At 37.2% G+C, this 23156-nt stretch overlaps 4 protein-coding genes across 5 annotated transcripts; 2 read left to right on the top strand and 2 right to left on the bottom strand.

Annotated features, from left to right (window-relative positions):
• The first annotated feature begins 1177 nt into the window (after positions 1-1177).
• Positions 1178-5801, top strand: LOC147562857 (plant/protein). The gene is made up of 7 exons (XM_086673683.1): positions 1178-1444; positions 1547-1590; positions 3768-3825; positions 4742-4835; positions 5142-5226; positions 5320-5385; positions 5487-5801. The coding sequence occupies exons 1-7, from the start codon at positions 1357-1359 to the stop codon at positions 5577-5579; spliced, it is 528 nt and encodes a 175-aa protein (XP_086529809.1). The 5' UTR covers positions 1178-1356; the 3' UTR covers positions 5580-5801.
• A 19-nt stretch (positions 5802-5820) lies between these two features.
• LOC147562856 (acetolactate synthase 3, chloroplastic-like) lies at positions 5821-8144 on the bottom strand. Its single transcript, XM_086673669.1, has one exon. The coding sequence runs from the start codon at positions 8036-8038 to the stop codon at positions 6035-6037; it is 2004 nt and encodes a 667-aa protein (XP_086529795.1). The 5' UTR covers positions 8039-8144; the 3' UTR covers positions 5821-6034.
• A 1867-nt stretch (positions 8145-10011) lies between these two features.
• LOC147562855 (non-specific lipid transfer protein GPI-anchored 1-like) lies at positions 10012-11129 on the top strand. Its single transcript, XM_086673627.1, has 3 exons — positions 10012-10398; positions 10665-10733; positions 10819-11129. The coding sequence occupies exons 1-3, from the start codon at positions 10038-10040 to the stop codon at positions 10968-10970; spliced, it is 582 nt and encodes a 193-aa protein (XP_086529753.1). The 5' UTR covers positions 10012-10037; the 3' UTR covers positions 10971-11129.
• Positions 11130-11266: 137 nt separating this feature from the next.
• On the bottom strand, positions 11267-14557 carry RPL27 (ribosomal protein large subunit 27). Of its 2 annotated transcripts, none has more exons than XM_086673606.1 (4): positions 12899-14557; positions 12486-12797; positions 11744-11845; positions 11267-11650 (listed from the first exon to the last, which is right to left on the bottom strand). In XM_086673606.1, the coding sequence occupies exons 2-4, from the start codon at positions 12789-12791 to the stop codon at positions 11468-11470; spliced, it is 591 nt and encodes a 196-aa protein (XP_086529732.1). In that variant the 5' UTR covers positions 12792-12797; positions 12899-14557; the 3' UTR covers positions 11267-11467. The 2 variants fall into 2 exon arrangements, with proteins under 2 accessions (XP_086529732.1, XP_086529741.1); XM_086673615.1 differs by having other exon boundaries at positions 12932-13041.
• Between the last annotated feature and the right edge of the window lie 8599 nt (positions 14558-23156).

The following is a 23156-nucleotide window of genomic DNA, read 5'->3' as shown; positions in this document are numbered from 1 at the left end:
GAAGGGAGAAATTGTGCTAATAAAAAAAGTTGATCTAGCTCTGGTTTTCCACTTCTTCTGTCATGGGTATATACAGAAATCCGCATCTACGATTTTAAAAAAAAAAAATTAAAGACAAGAAGCAAACTTTGAAGAAGACTTGACAAATTGCAAGAAGTATAATTCACATGGCAACCTAAACAAGTTCTAACGACCAGCTTAGCTTGAGGGGGGATGTAAATGAGATTAATATCTACCATTGGATCGTGAAGACATCAACCACATCTACCATTAGAAGATGAAGACTTAACATGATATTATTTATATATCTTTCAAATATATTGTTTTCTATTGTATTTATAAAAGATATATAGTAATATTGAGAGGATATCTTAATTAGTCTTCTTACCTAATAGAGTGACTGTGAGACTCTATATATTTCGGTTGTAATCAACAACTGTAATGGAATAAAAATTATCTATTCTCTCTAATTCTATCATCCACGACTTCAAATATATTAAAAAAAACTTTCAAAAAAATCATCCAAAATGCAAATAATAAAAAAGTTAAACCATTTTATTTAATATCATACGTTTATACTTGATATATGTGAGTATACACATCATATCAATGAAGTTGTAGGCACATACCCGATATGAAAAAATGCAATGATATGAGGCCTACAGTTGTCCATCAAACGAGGCAGGTACGAGAATATTTGTAAAAATTCGAAGTAATATTAGTGATATGTTGATAACCAAGTCGTATAGCCCTAATGCTTAAAAAAGTAGTGGGTTATAGTTGGAGTCAAACCCACGACTTCGATTTCCAACAAGCATTACCAATGAAGCCTCAACCATCTGACCTACATCAAAGAAATGACGAACAATGATCGGAAAAACATTTTGGCATACCGCTAAGATGAGGCTAAACTCCTTGGGGCCTCTTTAACTTTACGAGGCAAATGGATATCTTAGCTCCAAAAAAAAAGAACTTTACGAGGCGAGAGGAGGCTCAATGTAGATCCGTCACTGATGTTGGGCCATTGTTTCGGCTGAATCCCAGCCAAATCTCTACCTGGGTATGTGACCGTCTATATTCTCTTTCTAAATCTTTGTCAGACACAAATCTAGTACTTTTTCTTTCTAAATCTTAACAGGCCACATACCTTTGTCACATGGTGGTAAGGCACAATGGCATACTCACATTTTCCTAATTGTTGTGTTTTTTGGTATGAAAAATGGATATGGATGGAAGAATTTGAGTATGGGGTGGCTTTAAACATGAGGCTAACATTAGAAATAGGAACCCTTGATTTTGTCTGTGGCTTCACCAGGCAGAGGGGAGGGGTTATCATTTGATTCACAGCTGAGAAAAATGTCTCAACTTCAGAATTGGGGGATGCTCACTAGAGAACAGTTGGTTTATCTCTTTGATCGTTTTGCTTTCCTCACTTCCCAACCTGGTCTCTCTCTAAAATCTCTCTCTCTCTCTCTAAAATCTCTCTCTCTCTCTCTCTAAAATCTCTACTCTGAGCTTTCTAATGGTGGGTGTGTTTGATGTGTAGATGTGAAGAAAAGAATTGCCGATGCAGTTAAGGAAGATAAACAGGTAGTTTTATATTTACATTTTCTTCAATGGGTTAATGTTGAATATCTTAATAGTGGGTAGAAATTGAAGTTTGTTTGTTTTATAAAGTTTATAGCAAATAGTGGGTCAAAGTTTTATTCAGTATATTTTGAAACTTAGGGTATTGTGATTTTGATTACTAGTTGTACTTGTAAATTTTACAACACAATGAAACAATTGCCTGAATTGAATTGAAATGAACATTTGGGTTTAGCTTGTACTTACCCTTGATCATTCTATTAGAGGTTCCTTTAAGGTTAATACAAAGATTGTTGAGTGGGTTTAGTCGACATTTTGCTTTCTGTCTTGATTTCGATGTATGCTTTTCCCCGGCACCGTTATCTAAATGATGCACAACCTCGCATATCGTTTGGAAATATTGTCTGTGCCCTAGGGGCAGGGGTTACACCCTCGTGATATAATGAAACCATAACAAATTAATGGTATTAACTTTTTTGATTCAGTGATATTGGTTTTACCAATAATAAGAAAACAAGTAGAAAGTTTGTGTGTCAAATATGGGATTAATTCTAATTATGTTTCAAAAAGCTTCAACGTTTTTTTTTTTGAGAAGTCGATTGAATTCCATTGAATGAAGAAACTATACACAAGGATCTTCTTCTGGAGGAAGAAGAAACAGCAGAAAAAGGTCCGCATAAAGAATCGAGAAACAAAAGATTACAATGTCGATAGCCATAATATCGTCCATTTCTCAGTCATAACCACCTCTCCTTCAGTGCAGGTTCCAGCTAGTGTTTCCGTTCTCCTTGTTATAGTGATCATGTATGCTTCGTTCATTACCATATGGAAGATTGATGAGAATGTAGCTTTATTGTTTGCGACACAAACTCGTAGTTCTGCCATCCACCAATCCGCTGATTTGGTGTCTAAATTACAGACTCCTCCGTCTTGTGCAGCCACATAGTTGCTTGTTGTTTCTTGTATTTCTCTCTCAACGAGCCTCACCATACTTGTCCTTCAGAATTTATCTTCAGGGTAAATTCTCTTCTTTCTCGAATCTCCACAGCCATTTCATCAATAGCGCTTGGTTCATGCTTTTCAAACTCTTGACACCAAGTCTATCATCCACCACAGGCTCGCATATGGCATCCTGAGTCTCCTTCTTCACAGTAAGTTGCACATCTTGGCCTCAATAACTTTAAGCGCGGTGATTGGAAGGGAAGCTAGCACTGCTTTTAGAAGCACCGGTTTGCCCCCGTAACAGTATTTTGACTTTCCACGTAGACAGTTTTTTGCCACTCCTCTCTCCAACCGGGTCCCAAAGGGCTCTGGATCTGTACTCCTGTCCCAGATACGAGGTAGGAAGTTTACCCTTGGGGCATCCAAACATTCTGTCCAGATGGTCGAGGCGTTCCGATTTGCCCACTTCGATAGGACTACTTTTTACCTAGTTGATTCTGAAACCTGAAGCATATTCAAAACCAATGAGAGCGTTCTTTAGCTTCTGCAGCTGGTTACTTTATGCATATCCGAGAAGAACAAGTAACCGCGGAAAATTGTAAGTGTGAAATGGACGTACCTCCCTTTTTCTGAAAGATTTGATAATATGAAAAGAACAAAACGAACTATACAAGAAGTCAGGGCCCTTGCAATGGTAACCCTGACTGGGCGGACGTAGTCTGAAATGAAAACAAATGTTGCAATATTCTAATCATAACCCTGACTGGGCAGACATACTTCCCTCTTTACTTCCAACACTCAGATTTGTCTCTTAGCCGTAAATGCTCCTTGAAATGGGGAGATTAGCTTCTAGAATTGGTTGTTATGTTTAGCTCCATTGAGTAACAGTTTCCGTCGTTATCTTTTTTTCAGCCAGTAAATAAACAGTAAACTATTAGCCCGAAAATGTCACTGAGTCATATAGTAGTCTAGTTTATACGACTAATTGTTCTATCTTTGCAATCTTTGGGCACTTACAATTACGCCAATGACAGTTTCAAGTTTTTTCCTCAAGAAAATTTCAGTTTCGGTTATTAGCCATCTTGGGCAGCAGAGTAAGCGGCCAAAAACATTCTGCAGTGTTGACAACTAAGGGCTTTTTGCTGGCTCTGACATTTTTGTACTTATTTTCACCATATGACGGGTTGTTTCTTTTTGTCTTCTCGGTGTTAAGGAGTATGCTTTATGATATTTTGCAGGAAGCAGTCGCCGTTACTACTGCAATACAAGAAGAAATACTTTTGGAGATGGGTGTTGGTATCTAATTCATGTTCTTAAATTTATCAATTACATGCAAAAGCCATTTTTATAATCTAGATACGATAGAGAGAAGGATAGGGTGTACCTAGAAATCCAAATTGAAGTGGAGGAATCATAGACCACATGATGGTCACTGAGCAAAAGACCGTGTTTCTCGATGCTTAGGATTTTAGATTATCTAATTAGTTATAAGTATTGAAGTTTCTAGGTTCATCATTCCTGGAATCTTCTGAACGGGAGATGAAGTTCCTCCCAGGCTCTTAGTTGGTCACTTTCAGTAAACTTCACATTGTCCACAAAGAAGAAACAACATAAGTTGTCCATAATTTTCCTCTTCAACTAGATGATGAATGTACTTCTGCACTATGACGCATATCATATTTCAATGCTAGAACCACATAGTCGTAAATATTAGCATTATCCCACATCACTTGGACATTGGAGTTGGAAAGTAGACTAGTGTTGTTTGGCAAGCTGGTTTTGAAGGAGAGTTAGGTCCGATGGGCCCTTAGGCCTATGTGGAGGGGCAGCGTGTAATTCTAGCCCTAGCGTTGAGGGGAGATATTATCATCATCCCTCATTGCGTGCATTAGAATTTGCAATAGGTAAGTCTTGCGCAATTCTTTCCCTCGAAGCCGGATTTCAAGGAGAGGTTGGTCCCAATGGGCTCTATCACTAAATGAGCAACTTTGAAATCAGAAAGTAAATTAGCCTCTGAAATGAGACTGTCAGAATACTAATTTCCCGAAAGTGGATAAAGAGTAGCTCAAGCGAACCCTTTACTTTCTAATTTTCTCCTCATGTTTAAGGTCAGTCTCCTACTGATATTGTAGTGATTTCTTTCGCTTTATGTGTGGATCTAACTCCACGTACATGGTTTGAGTCAGAGAATTGTTTTCTTCTTCCACAACAGATCCAAGGTTTGGCATTACTTGTTTGGGGAAAGTGAACTCAGTCTATGAGAATGACCAGGATCTGATAATCAAGTTTTATGGATTCTTTGCCAAGTAAGTTTCCTTGTTACCCATAAGCTCGATAGTAGGTAACATACTACAATAGAAAATAACATACCGAAGACGGCGAAGAGTTGTACCCCTAGCGTGCCAATACTCACATGATATCGTACCAAGTAGCAGAGCGATCAACGCACCAGATAACATTGCTATAAACTTTATGTATGATTATGCAGTCCTAATGGAGTTACCTAAAACTTCAGATATAAATATAAAGTTTGCTAAAAGTTGTAAGCTCTTTGCTTTTGTTTTCTTGTCAAAGAATAAATGAGAATTTCGGTTTACGCTCATAAATGACAGAGAAGAGATGGCGTGTGACGAAGCTGAGCTTGAACCTGATGAATTGGCGGAAAAAACGCATTCCCAACACATGCTGCACGAACAGGTTAAATTTCATTTCTTTAGGTTTTTACCTTTTCCGGTAAGTCTTGATGATAAATAGACAAACTGAAAAACCAAAGAAGTGGAATTCTTGCAGCAACTAGAGATGTTGAAGCATATGCGGAAATTTCACTCAGATGATCAGGCTGCAATTCTTCTAGCCGTAAGCTATACGATTATGAGATTTGAATCCATCTTAATCTGATCAATGGGTATGCCATCAGTAAGATATGTTATTCATTTGGTCTTGTTGATTTCGTTCAGTTGAGAAAGCAGTTGGAGAACTCAAATTTCGATAATGGAGCAGCAGTTCTGACATCCAACCAGATTCAGGAGATTATCCAAAGGAAGACATAAGCCCTCTATAAATTATGGGTATAGTTCCGATGATCGGTGAAGGGGTCTTCCTCTTCAGTTCTTCAGGGTGGATCCCTCTTTATGAAGACCTTTAAACTGTTTATTTTATCGAAAACAAACATATGAAGTACTTTGTTTGATCATTCTAAATATCAAAATCGTCAAAACCATCAAGTCATCAACTGATTTCATCTGATAGTAGAAAAACTTTTCTTTTATCAACTTCTTTTTGGCACATGAAAGGAAAAGGGAAACCCTAATTGAAAGCAGAGCTACAAAATAACATTGTAAATACCTCAATTTCCCTCCTAATTCGAGGTTATTAGTGATACAAAATCAGCCAAACAAAAACATTATAACATCATAAACAAACTAATGTTGTTAAACAAGTACAACTAATTGTAATACTAGTTCAATTTCTTCATGCTTGATTTCAAAATATGCACACAACCCATTCAGTATTTTCTTCTTCCATCGCCATCGATAATTACCTCACTGAAAGAACCACCGCTAGGGATCATAGGCAACACATGCTCTTGATGAGGTACTATAACATCCAACAAATACGGGCCGGGCGTATCTAACATCTTTTGAATCGCTTCTCTTAGTTCGCCCACTTTTGATACACGAGCACACGGAATATCACAAGCTTCGGCAAATTTCAACATGTTTGGGAAAATCGCAGACTCATCTGATGGGTTTCCAAGATAAGTATGAGCTCTGTTGGCTTTGTAAAACCGATCTTCCCATTGGACAACCATACCTAAATGCTGATTGTTCAAGATCATGATCTTGACTGGTAAGTTCTCTACTCTTGCAGTTGCTAGTTCTTGAACATTCATTATAAAACTTCCATCACCATCGATATCGACAACAATGGCGTCTGGTTTTGCAACAGCAGCACCAATTGCAGCAGGTAAACCGAATCCCATGGCTCCTAACCCACTCGAAGTTAACCATTGACGAGGTCCTTTATACTTGTACCATTGAGCTGCCCACATTTGATGTTGCCCAACTCCAGTACTAACGATAGCTTTGCCATCTGTTAACTCATCCAATAGTTGAATTGCATATTGAGGAGGAATTGCTTCTCCAAACGTCTTAAAACTCAACGGGTAATTCTTCTTCTGTTCTTTCAATTCGTCTCTCCAAGCCGAAAATTCGAGTTTAATCTTCGAACCCTTTTCTTCCAACAACTTGTTCATCCCTTGTAATGCCATTTTAACATCAGTACAAATCGAAAGATGAGGTTGTTTGTTCTTCCCAATCTCAGCTGGATCGATATCAATATGAACGATTTTCGCTCGACTGGCAAAAGCTTCAATCTTTCCTGTTACCCGATCATCAAACCTAACCCCAAAAGCAAGTAACAAATCCGCCTTGTCGACAGCGTAATTTGCATAAACAGTTCCATGCATTCCAAGCATTTGAAGAGAAAGTTCATCAGAAAGTGGGTAAGCACCTAAACCCATTAAAGTACTAGCAACAGGTATCTGGGTAAGTTCAACAAATCGTCGAAGCTCCTCACTTGATTCCAAACAACCACCACCAACATAAAGAACAGGTTTTTTCGATTCGGAAATGAATCTAATTATCTGTTCTAAATGAGATTGTTCAGGAGTTTTAGGCATTCTTAATGAATACCCAGCTAATCTAAGGGGTTGATTCCAATTAGGAACTACAAGTTGTTGCTGTATATCTTTCGGGACATCGATCAAAACGGGTCCAGGTCGACCAGAAGATGCAAGAAAAAATGCCTCACGAACAATTCTTGGAATATCATCAACATCAAGCACAAGATAATTGTGTTTCGTAATGGATCGAGTTACCTCAACAATGGGGGTTTCTTGGAAAGCATCAGTTCCAATCATTCTCCGAGGAACTTGGCCGGTAATGGCGACGATGGGGACAGAATCAAGCAAGGCATCGGCGAGACCACTGACAAGATTGGTGGCGCCGGGACCAGAAGTGGCGATACAGACACCGACACGGCCAGAAGCACGAGCATAACCTTCGGCGGCAAAGATCCCACCTTGTTCATGTCTAGGAAGAACATTTCGAATAGTTTTAGATCTGGTTAGGGCTTGATGAATTTCTAATGAAGCTCCACCTGGGTAGGCAAAAACATTTGTTACTCCTTCACGTTCTAGGGCTTCAACAAGAACATCAGCTCCTTTCCTCGGTTCATCGTCGGCGAATCTTGACACATACGGCTGAGGAATTGTAGTTGAATCAGTGGAGATGGTGGCGCTAGTGGCGGCGGCGGAGGGTGGATTTCGAGATGAATCTGAAATGGCATTTGTGATATGAATTGTTGAACGAAGATGAGAGAGTTTTCTGGAATTGGAGGAAATGGGGAGGTTTGATTTGGGGAAATGGTGAAAGGGTTTCAAGGAATCGAAAGAAGAAGGTGAAGTAGATGGTTTAGATAGAGAGAGATTTGCTGTTATGGAAGCCATTGTTGATCTTAGAGAACTTCCGCCACCACCTAGGGTTTTTGCGCCGAATTCAAGTTTTATTGTGTGATATAATTACCTAAAAACCCCTATTATTTGTCGTGGTTTAAAAAATCAAAAATGATAAAGTTCCCTCCCACCTTACTCCCTTGTACACCATCTTGCCTATGTGGCACATAAAAGTAGGGGTGTTCTTAAAAGTTGAAACACTTGCAGGGACTGAAAATGAAAAAACACTCCCTTGTCTAATTCTAATACGGTAGACAAGGGAGTGAGGTGGGGAGTTACCCCATCACGGTTGTTAAAAAATAGGACGAAAATAAAGAAATTACAAGAGCCACATACTTGCAAGGTCCAAGTGGATTTGATCTTTTTTTTGTTGAACAAGTGGATTTGATCTACTTCAACAAAAAAAAAAAAAAAAAAAAAAGTGGATTTGATCTTGTTCCACAAAAAAAAAAAAAAAAAGTGGATTTAATCTTTCTCAACAAACAAAGAAAGCTACAAATGGATTTGATTTTAACAAAAAATAAATAAATATTTCATCAAAAAAAAAATAATGATAATAATAATACGAGCGGATGACACTCGGCTCCCCGTGCCCCTGCCATGGATATAGACATTAGACAAATGGATTGGGTTGCAAGCTGCATGCAAAAATCCCAACTAATATACCCTGTGATGGACTTACACCAATAGACGGAGTGCAGACCCCACAAGGCAGAAAAGGTGGGTGATTATGATGAATTTTTCGAAGTGCAAAATTTTAAAGAGAAACAAGTCATCTTCTTCTTCGTCATCTCTTACCACCAACTCCAGTCACCACCTTTAACTCCGACCACCACCATTTTTTTCCTTTTCTTCTTCCTCTTATCTCCTTCAAATAAAACTACAACTTCCATTTATCTTTCTTCTCTCTACTTTTCCCTATCCTCTCTCTTTATTTAATCCGGCAAAAGGGAGAATCCCTTCCCCGGAAAGCCCAGATCCAGATAGTGGTTTGGGGTTCTCCCAAACACGAATGGTTTTTTAGAACCCCAAGGCCCAAACCACTACACTGGTTGGGAATTCCCCCAACCAGTTCATACTGGTTTGGATATTCCCCAAAACCAGACTAGTTTGGGGATCCTCTCGAACTAGTATGAACTGGTTTGGGAAAACCCTAATTCAGTGCCATTTCCAGCGATTTTTCGCCGGAAAACGACTAGATAGTAGGAAAAAGAAATAGGAAGTGAAAGAGAGAGGAGAGGAGAAAAAGAGAGAAAAACACTTTATTGAAAATGCATTCCCTCTAGCAACTGAAAAAAATGAATCAACTAAACTTGACTAGTTTTTGAGAAAGTCTTTGCACCCAGGATACTTTTCTTATGTCCCTAAATCACCCACCGGCAAAAAATGCAATTGGGTTGCAAATCCACAAGGCAAAAATCCCAGCTTTCGGCTTTTCTCGGTTTCTCCCTGCCATGTAGGCAAACAAATTGATTTGCAGACCACAAAGCCATAATCCCACCCTAAATGGTTTGTGATGGACCTAGACAAATGTAAGAGCCACATACAAAAATCCAGCCTTTGTTACCTGCCTCACTGCCTGTGATGGATCTAGACCCACATGCAAAAAACCCACATATGTAATCTTACAAGTATTATAGTTCTGTAATTTAGGTGAAGTCTATTTTTGTTGGCTGGCAGAACGTGTTTTCTCTACTGCAAAACTAGTATCATTTCAAGAAGAAAAAAAGAACGTAGGAGTTCGATAAGTTGACTTCTCCAACTTCGAAGAGCTTAAGCTAATTATTAGGCAAACTTCCACGGAAACTTAGAATAAATTCAACAAACCTCGAGGCGAGATCAATGAAGTCAACTTCCTCAGTAGAAGTTGTAAATTTTGGGATCCATGTGGATCAATTTGAAAAAGATCCATGTACATTTATGTCCACTACATAGTTTAAATAGGAAAAGAAGGTTCTGCAATTTTTGTAGTTGAAGCAGAGCAACTATATTCATGTCCATGAAAATGAGAACCCAGACTTATACTCTAATTCTGTTTTCTTATTTCTTCTTTTCGGGTTTTGCTGCTTCAAGTTCGAATTCGAGTTCTTCAATAGAAGGAAAATGTAGAAATGAGTTTAGTAAGGTTGGTGTGTGCTTAGATTATGCAAGTGGGAAATCGAAATCTCCATCAGGAGAGTGCTGTTCTACTGTGGATGATATAAAGAAGAGAGAAGCTGCTTGTTTATGTTATGTTATTCAACAAGTTCATGATGGAGCTGATCAATTCAAGCAATTGGGTGTTCAAGAATCTAAACTTGTTCTACTTCCTGTTGCTTGCAAGTTGACTAACATTACCCTAACTGACTGCCCAAGTCTCTCTCTCTCTCTCTCTCTGTATCATGTATATATATATATATAATAATGTTAGAGAACAAGAAAAATTAGTCGGATTCCACGCAGAAATTCTATGTGGCTTGCTGTGATTCGTTGTTCGTTATGTCAGAATTACCGAAAGCAGGAATGGCGACAATTTATATGGGATTTCTTTCTAGAGTTTGCGCGGTTTTTCTTGTTCCCTAGCATCATCCTTCTCTCTCTAACTTGATACTAATTCTGTGATTCTTTTCTAATGGGACAGAGCTACTAAACTTAAACTCTAGCAGTCCGGACTATGCATTTTTCAGTAATAGTTCATCTTCTTCGGCAGGTAAGTTGATGACCGAGCAATTAACGTACGTTATTTGAGTCGTGGGTAGCTTTTTGCTCTTGTTTGATTAGATTTATTTTTGCAGCACCAACAAAACCTAATTCAGTGGAGACATCACCAGCGAAGAAATCGGAGACTTCATCCGCGGCAATGCCTCAAATTACAGAACATACTATCACCCTTATCTCCATTTTTATCACCATCTTTATATGTGTTTTATTCTCAACAGAAGCTTGATTAATTACGGCCCAAACTTTACCTGAGATACTATCTATCTTAACTATTAATCGAGAAACTCTTTAATTCTGGAATTAAGCGACAGTTTTATATGTTTATGTTTTTCTTTCTTGTTTCATATCTCTGCAACTCTGCCTTAATGTGTTTCAATATAAGTGATGTCAAATGTGTTCAGTAATTTACCTATCACCTGTATTTATACCAGGAAGTCATTAAACTAACCTAGATATACCCATTACACGAAAGAGATTAACGGATAAAATAAGCATAAGAAAGACATTAACTGATTCTTAGAGTTGAAATGCGAAAGAGATGTATACATTCTGACGATATGGAATCATAATTTAAACAGGAATTCGTCGATGTTTATACATTCAAAACAAACAAAAGACATAGAAGAACAAAGTGAACTAAGCGAAACCGATTCTAATTTAATGCATCTCAAAGGTGAAAACTAAAACTAGGGAACCAGAGATATCACCTTAAATCCTTAATGTTCAGCAAATTGGATTGTTTTCAGAGCCTTCTTCCTCTACTGAAGCTAAGACCAATTGGGGTTGAGGAACGTATCCTTCTTTCCTAGCTTTTCGCTTTTCACGCTGCAACCTGAAGTACTCTCTCTTCCTTGCTCGGTAACTATTCGGATTTTCAGGTTGTACCACGCGAGGATAAACACTAACCTGTTGAATCGCATGAAACCATTATTAAGCTTCGATCGAAGAACATTTAGTAATACAAATGTAAGAGCTAAATTACTAAATTTCTGATCCCACCTTTTTCCTGTCTGGTCCGAACTTTTCGAATTTTACTAATCCATCAATTAAGGAGAAGATTGTATGGTCCTTGCCCAGTCCCACATTTTTGCCTGGATGGAACTGAAACAACATACAACAAATATTAAGTAAATGCCCCCTTCCTTTCTGGAAATTGCAGAGGAAATAGTGCAAAAATGTCATCGAGATTTTCGAAGGGTAGCTTCACATACTTTCCAGACTCGATCTCCTGCCTCTCTTCTGATCACATAACTCAACTCCTCCCCATGATTTCACACTTCAACCAAATCAACTATATATATGGGTTTCTCATTCCGAAACTAATTCCGTAAAGAATTACGTGAATTACAAACTTGTCGTTTTCAGTTTTCGTGTTAATTCGAGTAGCGAAATGAGATATTCCCACAGGTATATCTACACTTTGTGATGGATTTAGCATCTCACCCAAGCCCTCATCTCACCCAAGCCCTAATTCTTGTCACTAAGTTTCAACATTATCAAGAATCTAACCATGACCACTATAAAGAAGCATTCAACAACAATCGAATTTATGAATCAAACCTAACTTCGAAATTTTGAGACAAGAATTTTTTAAATTTTATACTAGTTCATGAAATAAAACTAGTCTTTTTATGATAATAATAAGAGAGAAGAGAATTCACATTTAAATCTCAAACCCTAGACATGAAGTACCTAGCTCAATGTTAAAAGTTAGGGCTTTTTTAGGGAAGGCTAAACTCACCTTAGTTCCTCGCTGACGAATAATAATGGCACCAGGTTTAGCAAGTTGATCACCATAGATTTTAACTCCAAGTCTTTGTCCTGGTGAATCACGACCATTCTTAGTACTTCCAGCTCCTTTCTTGTGAGCAAACTCGATTGTCAATGGACATCTCTTAACAGGAGGAAAACAGACACTGTTGATTCCGGTGGAGATTGAACCAAAATCTCCCCTGAAAAAAGTAGACGAAGAAGAAGAGGTTGAAGATAGTGAGATTCCTCTGAAAGCTCCGACCAAATTGAAGCTCATCGTCGTTGCAGAAGCCATTTCCTTCTGCAAAAACCAATACATAAATTTGGAAAATTTCGTTAAACTTGTATTCTAAAACAGAAATTAAAGAGAACCCAAAACAGAAATTTGATGAGAAAATTTACCTGGTGAAAATGGGAATTGAGTTTGATTCTTACTCAAAAATGGGAAGTTATCTAGTTTCGCAAATTCATTAGCGGTCTGAGTGAAGTGATGGAAATCAATGTGGATAAGAAGCGCTATAAAACTGTACAACCTTGTGCCGCACAGGTTGTGTTAGCCCATGGGCCCATCAAGGTGAAGGCCACAGCACGGGCCATCAAGGCGAAGGCCCCGTCACACCACGGTCTGTTAGAAGGTTAGAGCATAGGCCGTCAACGCCACATCCCCTGACATGGCTTGTTACTACATGGCGCCTATGTACTATGTAGCGCTTGAAGCCTTAACTTGATTGTGATTGTGAAGAAGAGAGAGAAAAGTAGAGAATGTTCGTCGAGTCAAGAGCGCTATTATCAAAACCTTCTTCGGTTCATTTCATTGTGAATATGTAAATTTGAAAACCCTAGTTTGGTTGTATGGATATGAATGCACAATTGGATTCATATAAGTTTGGTTCATATTTTCACAATATATCCTGATCAATAGATTTTACCTCTACTGAATTTTAATCACTTAACATCCTACTTTTCCTAATTGATGCTTATGTGATGAGTGCTTCAATCGTGTTGATGGACCGCATAGTTAGTAACGGGTTCTCGTGAGAGTTCTTTTGGCATGATTCTAGCTAAGAGCTCGTACCAACTAGTGAGCGAGACAGACTAGTTAGTTTCGCTCCTTAGCGGTATATACTCGTGTTACTTTTAGCTGGCAAGTGCGGACACATTACCGCTTAAGCAAGTACCGTAATACAATGGGATTTTTTATGAGCTCTAGTTAGGGGGCTTATATGGTGCATGTAGTTGGATGTGTATTTCCCCAGTTTCCCTATTTGGATTATGGTTTGTACCATTAGATTGTTTTATGTGATTACTCCAATACTATGCATACATAGAATGAGTTCTTTTTTTCATTTCGATAACTCCACATTTGTTAATGTGGCATATTCGCTTTGTCATGATTGATGGCTTTCGCCATTTTCTAAAAGTTACGATATCAAATAACCAAGACATATTCAACAAAAAAAATAACCAAGACATGTGTTGCACTATGATATTATTAAAACAGTATTATTTATGTGCATGATAAAACTATGCAATATATTAATAATCACTCTATAACCATATCGCATGCACATGTAATTAGGCAAACTAGGGTGACAGTATGACAAACAAATAAAGTTTAATGATTTGAGCTCCTTTTATTGATTGACCCGTCACTACCCATATTGTTGCACGTCAAGTACTAGAGTTCTTCACACTACTAATAGTAATGCAACTCATTACATCAAGTAATCCGATAACTTTGTAACATAGACCCCAATTGTTTTCCGTATTTTATTTTTTCCTTTACACTCTGCAGAGGATAGAAATAACATATTTTGAGCAATACGTTCGTGGTCAAACGACAAGCGAAGAAAGATAATAAACAACAACTTTATATCCTTTCGTGTTAATCAAACAATGGATTTGGGCGAGATGGGTGTTAAATGTGTGTGGTCGAGATTATTGTTTATTTTTTTTGCTAGTCAGTTTTTTTTTGATGAGATAAAACACTACTTCCAACAAAAAAAAAAATGAGATAAAAACAGTAGAGTAAAAGAAATTCACACCAAGTAGAAGAATCACAACTTCTCAACAAAAAAAAAAAAAAAAAAAAGTAGAAGAATCACAACTCTACCAATATTGGCTCCTTCGAGTGAATATCATAAATATTGTCACCCTAGGGGTATTTTTATCAAAAAATAGTGGTACTTTTGTCATTTACTTTGAAGGACCTACTATAAAGTATAAACACAGTTTCCGCGTTTTTATCTGGCGGGTGGGATTTACCGCGAAGGGTTCTTCATCGATCGCGAACCAATCTCCTACGATCTTTCCTAAATCATTATTTTTCTACTTCAATGAAACCCTAATTCGTATTGTCTAGTCTCTCTAATCGCAAATAGATGTCCGAGGATCTTTCCTAAACCATAATTCGCTATCTTCTTTGATTTTAGGGTTTATCGTTCTTTAACGATTCTTGATTTTCACCAAACCCTAATTCATCCGTTTTTACTCATCAAGCCCTGAAATCTCTTCTGATTTTCACTAAACCTAAATTATCCTTGTCTTATCTTTCTGATCGCGATTCGCGAACAAATGTCTGGACAATATTTTCTAAACCACAATCCTTCATCTTCTTTGATCTAAGGGCTTATCGTTCTTTACCGATTCTTGATTATTTTACCAAACCCTAATTCACCGGTCTTTTTTATTAAACCCTAAAACACTTTTTTGTTTTTTTCACTAAAACCCTAACCCTAAATCTTTTGGGTTTACTGCTCGATTTTGTTAAGCGAGACAGATTCTTTAAAGAATGGCGTAACACTAATAAAACCTAAATTTTACTTGTAACTCCATTGTTCTTCTTTCAGTAAAGCCTAACTATCATTCTTTGTGTTTAGGCAGCCAAGAGGAGAGCACTTTGAGTAACAGGAATTAGGGTTTGTGCTTCTTTTGCTCATCTTATGGTACGTTAGGGTTCCATTCTCTTATTCTGGTTTCTTCTTTCAAACTAGCCTGATATATATGCATGTTCCGAACCTGATTTTGTATATACTGTTTCAAATTAGTGTGATGGTGATAACTACTAGGAAATAACTTGGCGGCTTAAACGATTCGTTTCTTGAAAGCTGGTTTTTCATTGCGATTCATTTTCAAACTTATTGCTAAACTTATTGACCATATTCGCGTGATCTCCACTCTATCTGCAAACCCCAGTTGTGCTCTTATATGTTGTTAATCCTGTGTTTTGGACTGAATGACATCATGTTTAGAACTGTAATGATGAACTTGCCTGTGGAAATGTTTTTCTTCTTTTTTGTTTTTGTGTATGTGTGTTTGGAGTCCATTATCATTTACATTCTTTTTTCCAACAGTTTTAATTCTATGATATCAAATTACTACAAAGTTGTATTTATAACTTTGAATTGTGATGCTAACGGTGACTGCCTGGAAATGTAACGGTTTTTCAAGAACGTAACAAGTCAATAAAAATAACTTGGCGGCTTAAACAATTCGTTTCTTGAAAGTTGGGTTTCCATCGCGATTCTTTTTCAAACATTTTAAACCCAAAGCCTATAAATGCATGTGTTTTTGTTATTCTTTATGTTTTCAAAATTATTTGCTAAACCTTGTATTTACCATATCCGCATGATTCACTTCAGCTGCAAACGTCGATTGTGCTCTTATTTATTGTTAAACCCGGATTTTGGACTGCTTGACATCATGTTTAGAACTTTAACGATGACGGTGACTACTAGGAAATGTACTAGTCTTTCAACGATGTAATGAATCAAAAAAATAACTTGACGGCTTAAATGATTCATGTCTTGAAAACTAGTTTTCTTCGTGGTTCTTTTCTGATGCTTGTAGAAACATTTTTCTTTTATTTTGTTTTTGTGTATTTGTGCCCGGAAGTCCTTAATTGTTTACATTTTTTTTTTCCAACTGTTTTCAATTCTATGATTTCGAACTACTACGAAGTTAAAATTGTAAGTGTGAATTGTGATGATAATGGTGACTGCTCGGAAATGTACCGGTTTTTCAAGAACATAATGAATCAATATAAAACTATAAATAACTTGGTGGCTTCAGAGATTCATTTCTTGGAATGTGGTTTGTCATCACGATTCATTTTCAAACGTTTTAACCCAAAACCCTTAAATGCATCTGTTTTCCTTACTCTTTATGTTTTCAAAATTATTTGCTGAACTATATATTGACCCTATTCGCATGATCCACTTTAGCTGCAAACGTCATTTGTGCTCTTATTAGTTGTTAAACCCTGGTTTTGGACTGCTTGACATCATGTTTAGAACTTTGACGACGACGGCGACTACTAGAAAATGTACTAGTCTTTCAACGATGTAATGAATCAAAAAAATAGCTTGGCGGCTTAAATGATTCATGTCTTGGAAACTAGTTTTCGTCATGGTTCTTTTCTGATGCTTGTAGAATTTTTTTTCTTTTATTTTGTTTTTGAGTATGTGCTCTGAAGTCCTTAATCGGTTGCATTCTTTTCTCCAATTATTTTCAAATCTATGATTTTAAGCTACTACGAAGTTTCATTTATAAGTGTGAATTGTGATGATAATGGTGACTGCTCGGAAATGTACCGGTTTTTCAAGAACATAATGAATCAGTACAAATAACTTGGCGGCTTGAACGATTCATTTCTTGAAAGCTGGTTCGTCATCACGATTCATTTTCAAACATTTTAACCCAAAACCTTTAAATGCATCTGTTTTTCTTACTGATGTTCTTAAAACTTTTTTGTAAACCTTGTATTGGCCATATTGAAGCTGGTTCGTCATCACGATTCATTTTCAAACAGTTTATCTGCAAACGTCAGTTCTGCTTTTATATATTGTTAAACGTGGATTTCGGACTGCATGACATTATGTTTAGAACTGTGATGACGATGGCGACTACTAGGAAATGTACTAGTCTTTCAGCGACGTAATGAATCTAAATAAATAACTTGACGGCTTAAATGATTCATGTCTTGGAAATTAGTGTTCGTCATGGTTCTTTTCTGATGCTTGTTGAAATATTTTTCTTTTGTGGTGTTTATGGGTATGTTTTCCGGAGTCCTTAATCATTTACGTTCTTTTTTCCAACTATTTTCAATTCTATGATATCAAACAACTACGAAGATTCATTTATAACTGTGAATTGTGATGATAATGGTGGCTGCTCGGAAATGTACCGGTATTTCAAGAACATAATGAATCAATATTAATAACTTGGCGGCTCAAACGATTCGTTTCTTGAAAGCTGGTTTTTCATCACGATTCATTTTATAACTTTTTTAACCACAACCCTCAATTGCATCTATTTTGCTTACTTTACATGTTTTCCAAACTATTTGGTAAACCCTGTATTGAGTCTACTGACCATATTCACATGATCCACTTTAGCTGCAAACGTCAATTGTGCTCTTATCTATTGTTATACCCGGATTTTGGACTGCTTGACATCATGTTTAGAACTTTGACGATGACGGCGACTACTAGGAAATGTGCTAGTCTTTCAATGATGTAATGAATCAAAAAAATTAACTTGGCGGCTTAAATGATTCATCTCTTGAAAACTTGTTTTCGTCATGGTTCTTTTCTGATGCTTGTAGAAACGTTTTTATTTTCTTTTGTTTTTGTGTACGTGTGCTCGAAAGTCCTTAATCGTTTACATTCTTTTTCCCAACTGTTTTCAATTCTATGATTTTAAACTACTACGAAGTTTCATTCGTAACTATGAATTGTGATGATAACGACAACTGCTCGGAAATGTACTGGTTTTTCAAGAACATAATGGATCTGTATAAATAACTTGGCGGCTTAAACGATACGTTTCTTGAAAGCTGGTTTGTCATCACGATTCATTTTCAAACGAGATAACCCAAAACCCTTAAATGCATCTGTTTTTGTTACTCTTTATGTTTTTAAAACTATTTGCTAAACCTTGTACTTACCATATTCGCATGATTCACTTTAGTTGCAAACGTCAATTGTGCTCTTATTTATTGTTAAACCTGGATTTTGGACTGCTTGACATCATGTTTAAAACTTTGACGATGACGGCGACTACTGGAAATTTACTAGTCTTTCAACGATGTAATGAATCAAAAAAGTAACTTGGCGGCTTAACTGATTCATGTCTTGGAAACTAGTTTTCGTCATGGTTCTTTTCTGATGCTTGTAGAAACGTTTTTCTTTTATTTTGTTTTTGTGTATGTGTGCTCAGAAGTCCTTAATCGGTTACATTTTTTTTCCAACTGTTTTCAGTTCTATGGTTTCAAACTACTACGAAGTTTCACTTATAAGTGTGAATTGTGATGATAATGGTGACTGCTCGGAAATGTACCGGTTTGTCAAGAACATAATGAATCAGTATAAATAACTTGGCGGCTTTAACGATTCATTTCTTGAAAACCGGTTTGTCATCACGATTCATTTACAAGGGAGAGGGAAACAATCCCCCTCCCCTTGTTAGAAGAAAAGACACTTCTTTGATATGAGTGGAAGAATATCAAAGCTGCTTGTTTCTATTTCTGTGCCCCAACATTTTAGTTTACTATATCTGGAACCCATTGTGGACCATGAAAGCGCATATTGGTTGTCTTGAGAGACATGGTTTGTTATCGCTTTTGACATTAACAACAATGTAAACGGAAACTCTAGTTGTTCATGTTTAAAAGAGAGAATGTAATCTGTTGTCAGTTAGGCACTGCTGCTTATAGTTGGTTTCTCCCATCGAGTAGGGCTCCTTGACAATGGTGAAACAATCTATCTGGTTAGAGTTAATTGTGAAGTAACCTGGTATGTTCCATCAAAGCTTATGGATGGCTTCACGATTTGGAGCTGGAAACCTTCTTATATGTATTTGGATAAAGTAAAATTCGTGCTACAATAATTCGAGAAAATGCTATTCAAAATCGGCATAATCCCATTGTCCATTTTGGACATATGGATGGAGTTGTTAATGCATTCAGTGCGGTTGCGGGGCCTCTCATGGATATCTCTCTCAAGCCTTCACATCGCCAACTGGTTATTGGCAGATGGTAAAATGCTTTCCTTTATTTCCTTGTCTCGAACTCCTTCATATATAAGAGGGCCAATACTTTCAAATCCTTTAGGAAACAAATAAATGCAATCTATGTCAGTCCCGAACAACTTTTTGGAGGATACTCTGGCAACTTCGCATGTGGCTAAGGGATATTTGCTACTTCGGGTTGGTTTCTCTCTGAGTAGCTTTTATTAATGCTTCTTTAGCATATCTATTTTACTTGTGCAGGTTTCCCACAGATTTGAGGTTGTACTATTCTGTCCTTGAATGACAAACCGCTGGACAGATTTGTTACTAATGGTGTATGTTGTGATGTACTAGAATTATCTCCACCATGTTTGCTTTGTGTAACTTATTGCAAGTTTGGCTCGCCTCTAATGCCACATGCTTTTGTAATCCCAATCTGATAAAAGACGCCATTAAATATTCATTCAAAGCGTTAAAAAAAGACGCAATTAGGACTACTCCTTTAACTTGTTACTTTTAATTTTTTTGTTGATGTGATGTCGATTTGCATGTTTTCTGAGAATTTACTGACATCCTTGTCGTTAGCTCCTATGTTGCCATCTTTGGGCTGGCGAGCCATGTGTGATACATGAACATCAAGTTTCTCGAAAATATTTCCAACATTTACTCTGCTCTTACAACGGATCCTTTGAGGCAACAGTCCGCGTTTGAACCAAATTGATCTCATCTTTTTCTCTTGGAAGAGCTTCTGATGTTTCCAGATTCAGGATATTGCAGACTGTCGGCATTTTCATCTGGGGGATCTGACCATAGATTCCTCAGATTCTAGGTTGGAGACACTATTTAATGATGTTATTGACTATTTCGGTTCATCAAGCTCCTCTAGGTTGGTGAAAGCTCGTGAAGTATGTTAAATGATATAATTAGAAGCACGCCATGCGGTAGAGCATTAGTTCCTATGCATCTTATGTGTACTGAATCACAACTGCTTAGTGCTTATGTGATGCAAGGTACTCTCTCTTATGCAAATATTTTAGTTCATATAGTTGTCAAAGATGGGGTTTTTCATTGGTTACTACATAAATCACTGAAATTATCGAAATTTGCTGTGATATGGAAAAATCTGAGCATTTAAGATGTATATATATATATATATATATTTATGATGGGTAAGAAGTCAGTTGCATCCAGTATTAAGAACCTAGTCATGAATAGTATTGGTTCTACTCTGAAATAACTCCTTTCTTCAGCCATAGCTTATGCGGCTTGTACATGGATGATGGATTCCACGTGGCTGCCACATTAGGTCAAATCATTCCTTTGACATGTCGTTTCTGGTTGTGATGCTTTTCATGTTCTAATCAAAACACTTCTGCTTGTTTGTATATATGTTTTGTGAGGTAAAGGCCACACGAGCACAAACTAAACGAAGCGAAAGTTAAAACTTTCCGTTTCGTATTTCCTGTCTTTAGCCCTTTTTGTTTGGTCCTTGGGTAATGATTTGGTCTAGATATATAATAAACTGACAGTGACCGATAGATTATTATTTTGGAACAATTGACTCGATCAGTTCTGTTCAAATTTGTTCGTAGACAACATATAAGACTTAATCATGTTCCTTGGAACTGTTAAAAGTGCATATTCGCCGTCCTCATTTTTCTCAATAAGGTAAAATTATATTATGTATGTTCTGAATGCTATAAATGAGGTTTAACAAAAAAAGGAATGCAATAAATGAGACTCATCTATGTGCCATAGAAATGTTGGGAACTAACTATATTACATTCTACTAGTTGGGCAGTACTTTAGTGGGAGCTGTTGAACTATCGAAGTGCATATCGGGTGTTTAAAGATGGCAGAAAAAAATTATGTTAGTCCTGAAAGCTAAGTGTCTTGCAACAGTTGGGAACTTGCTGTCACTTCACGAGTACTTTAGTGGGAACTGGGAAGAAACCAATTCTTGAACTGTCAAAGTGACGTGGAGAGCTGGGTTTGCATTTGTTACCTGGATTGTCCTTCGTTTTTTCTCTGGACAATTCGAATCTGTGTAAATAGGATATTTGGAGTTCCAAAACCTTTTTGAGGGGTCTCAACCACCGAACAAGAGGCGTGTGCATCACTTCTTAACTTAAATCCACACATCAAAAAATAATATACAAAAAAAGAAGCTGAGTAAACTTGGGAAACTATGTTATATCATCATAGCTTCCCAAAGAATCAGGATTTTATGATGAGCAACTTATCTACTAGAAGTTTGAGGACCTAAATGCGTAATTCTGAAAGCAGTTTTACTTTCTTGTGAAAGGTAAGAGCTTTCAGCTGTCGTGCCCAACCTAAAGCGTGCAGGTTTATTTTTTGCTAGAGTTTAGCTTCACAAGAATCACCTTATATTTATAGAATATAAAAAATAAGTAGAATGAGATCCATTTTGCTCTGCTTTTTCAAATATTCCATGGTTACCTGTATAGTGGTTCCCATCTTGGTCATGCACCGTCCATGGGGAAGATGCGATATAGGTTCTTTCGCAGCTACTGCTCTCATGAAACCTGAAGTGGTGAGTTGTAGTTGCTTACAGAATACATGATCGTTCCAACTATATTTCTTGGAAGTGTTAACTTATAGCATATTTTGCTGGAACTCCTGCCAATGCTTCTATCACTGGCTTCACATTCTGCTATGATGACATTTAATGTTCAGATATTGGGGTTTTCTTTCTTCTGTGCTTTAAGGGATTCTTCAATCCAAACCCTTTTAGTAATTCGTACATATGTGCAAGTATGGCTGCTTCCAATGGCCATGTTTGCTTTAGGGTAAGATTTGAATATTTTTTTTCAACTGGTTAAGGGGATCTTTGACATATCTTGTTATGTCATGCTGGAGTCTTCTCCCTGTTTAAGATATGTGATTGGTGGTTCCCTGATCTTTAACAAGGTTGTCAGTACGCTTGTCGTTACGTCATGTGTTCGGAAGTCTCGTAATTATTTGAGCCAAATGATGAAACTATCGTTGCCCTCCGGGTAGTTTATGTGTTCTCTTAAGATGGGGGTGCACTGAATACTGAAGCATATTTTGAAGCTTCAAAGAGTATATTGCAGAAGTTCTCTACGTTTCCTTCTGTTTAAGTGGTCTCCCAAGTGGTGCAAACCAGGAAGGCGGCCTTCGACTCTTTGGACCCAATATGAAGTGGATATGTTGCTTAGCTTGTCACCAGGTTCGCTGGTTACTTTTTTCTTTGCGCATATTTCTTATAGATAACGGTTTGTCCTACCATTAACATCTTTTGCCGGAATTCTCCTTATTTCTTACATATAATGGTTTGTTCTACTACATGTATTATTTCTAGGTACAGCTAGTTAAATAGGATTTGAGATGCTTATTGCTGAGGCTAGTTAAATAGGATTTGAGATACTTTTGGAACACGTGGTCTTAAGTTTCTTCCCTTGTGTTTATTGCCTTTCGGAGTCTGAGGGAAATTTTTACTCGTTTGCCTTTTCGTGTGTTGCAATTGGCGAAGGCAGTGCTCAATAATTGTGAATGGTTTTTCAGAACGTTGTTTAGAAGGATATGACTGCAACTTCTACCATGATGTGGAGGTCTACTTCTAGATTGCAGAAGACAGTGATGGACTTACAACAAAGAGGTCTACTATGGG

The sequence above is a fragment of the Eschscholzia californica genome, unplaced genomic scaffold (genome assembly GCF_041429995.1).
Source record: "Eschscholzia californica isolate CP2 unplaced genomic scaffold, dmEscCali1.0.p SCAF_1, whole genome shotgun sequence".
Taxonomy (NCBI): domain Eukaryota; kingdom Viridiplantae; phylum Streptophyta; class Magnoliopsida; order Ranunculales; family Papaveraceae; genus Eschscholzia; species Eschscholzia californica.
Note: the sequence above shows the minus strand (reverse complement) of the source record. Positions and strands in the feature narration are given on the sequence as shown.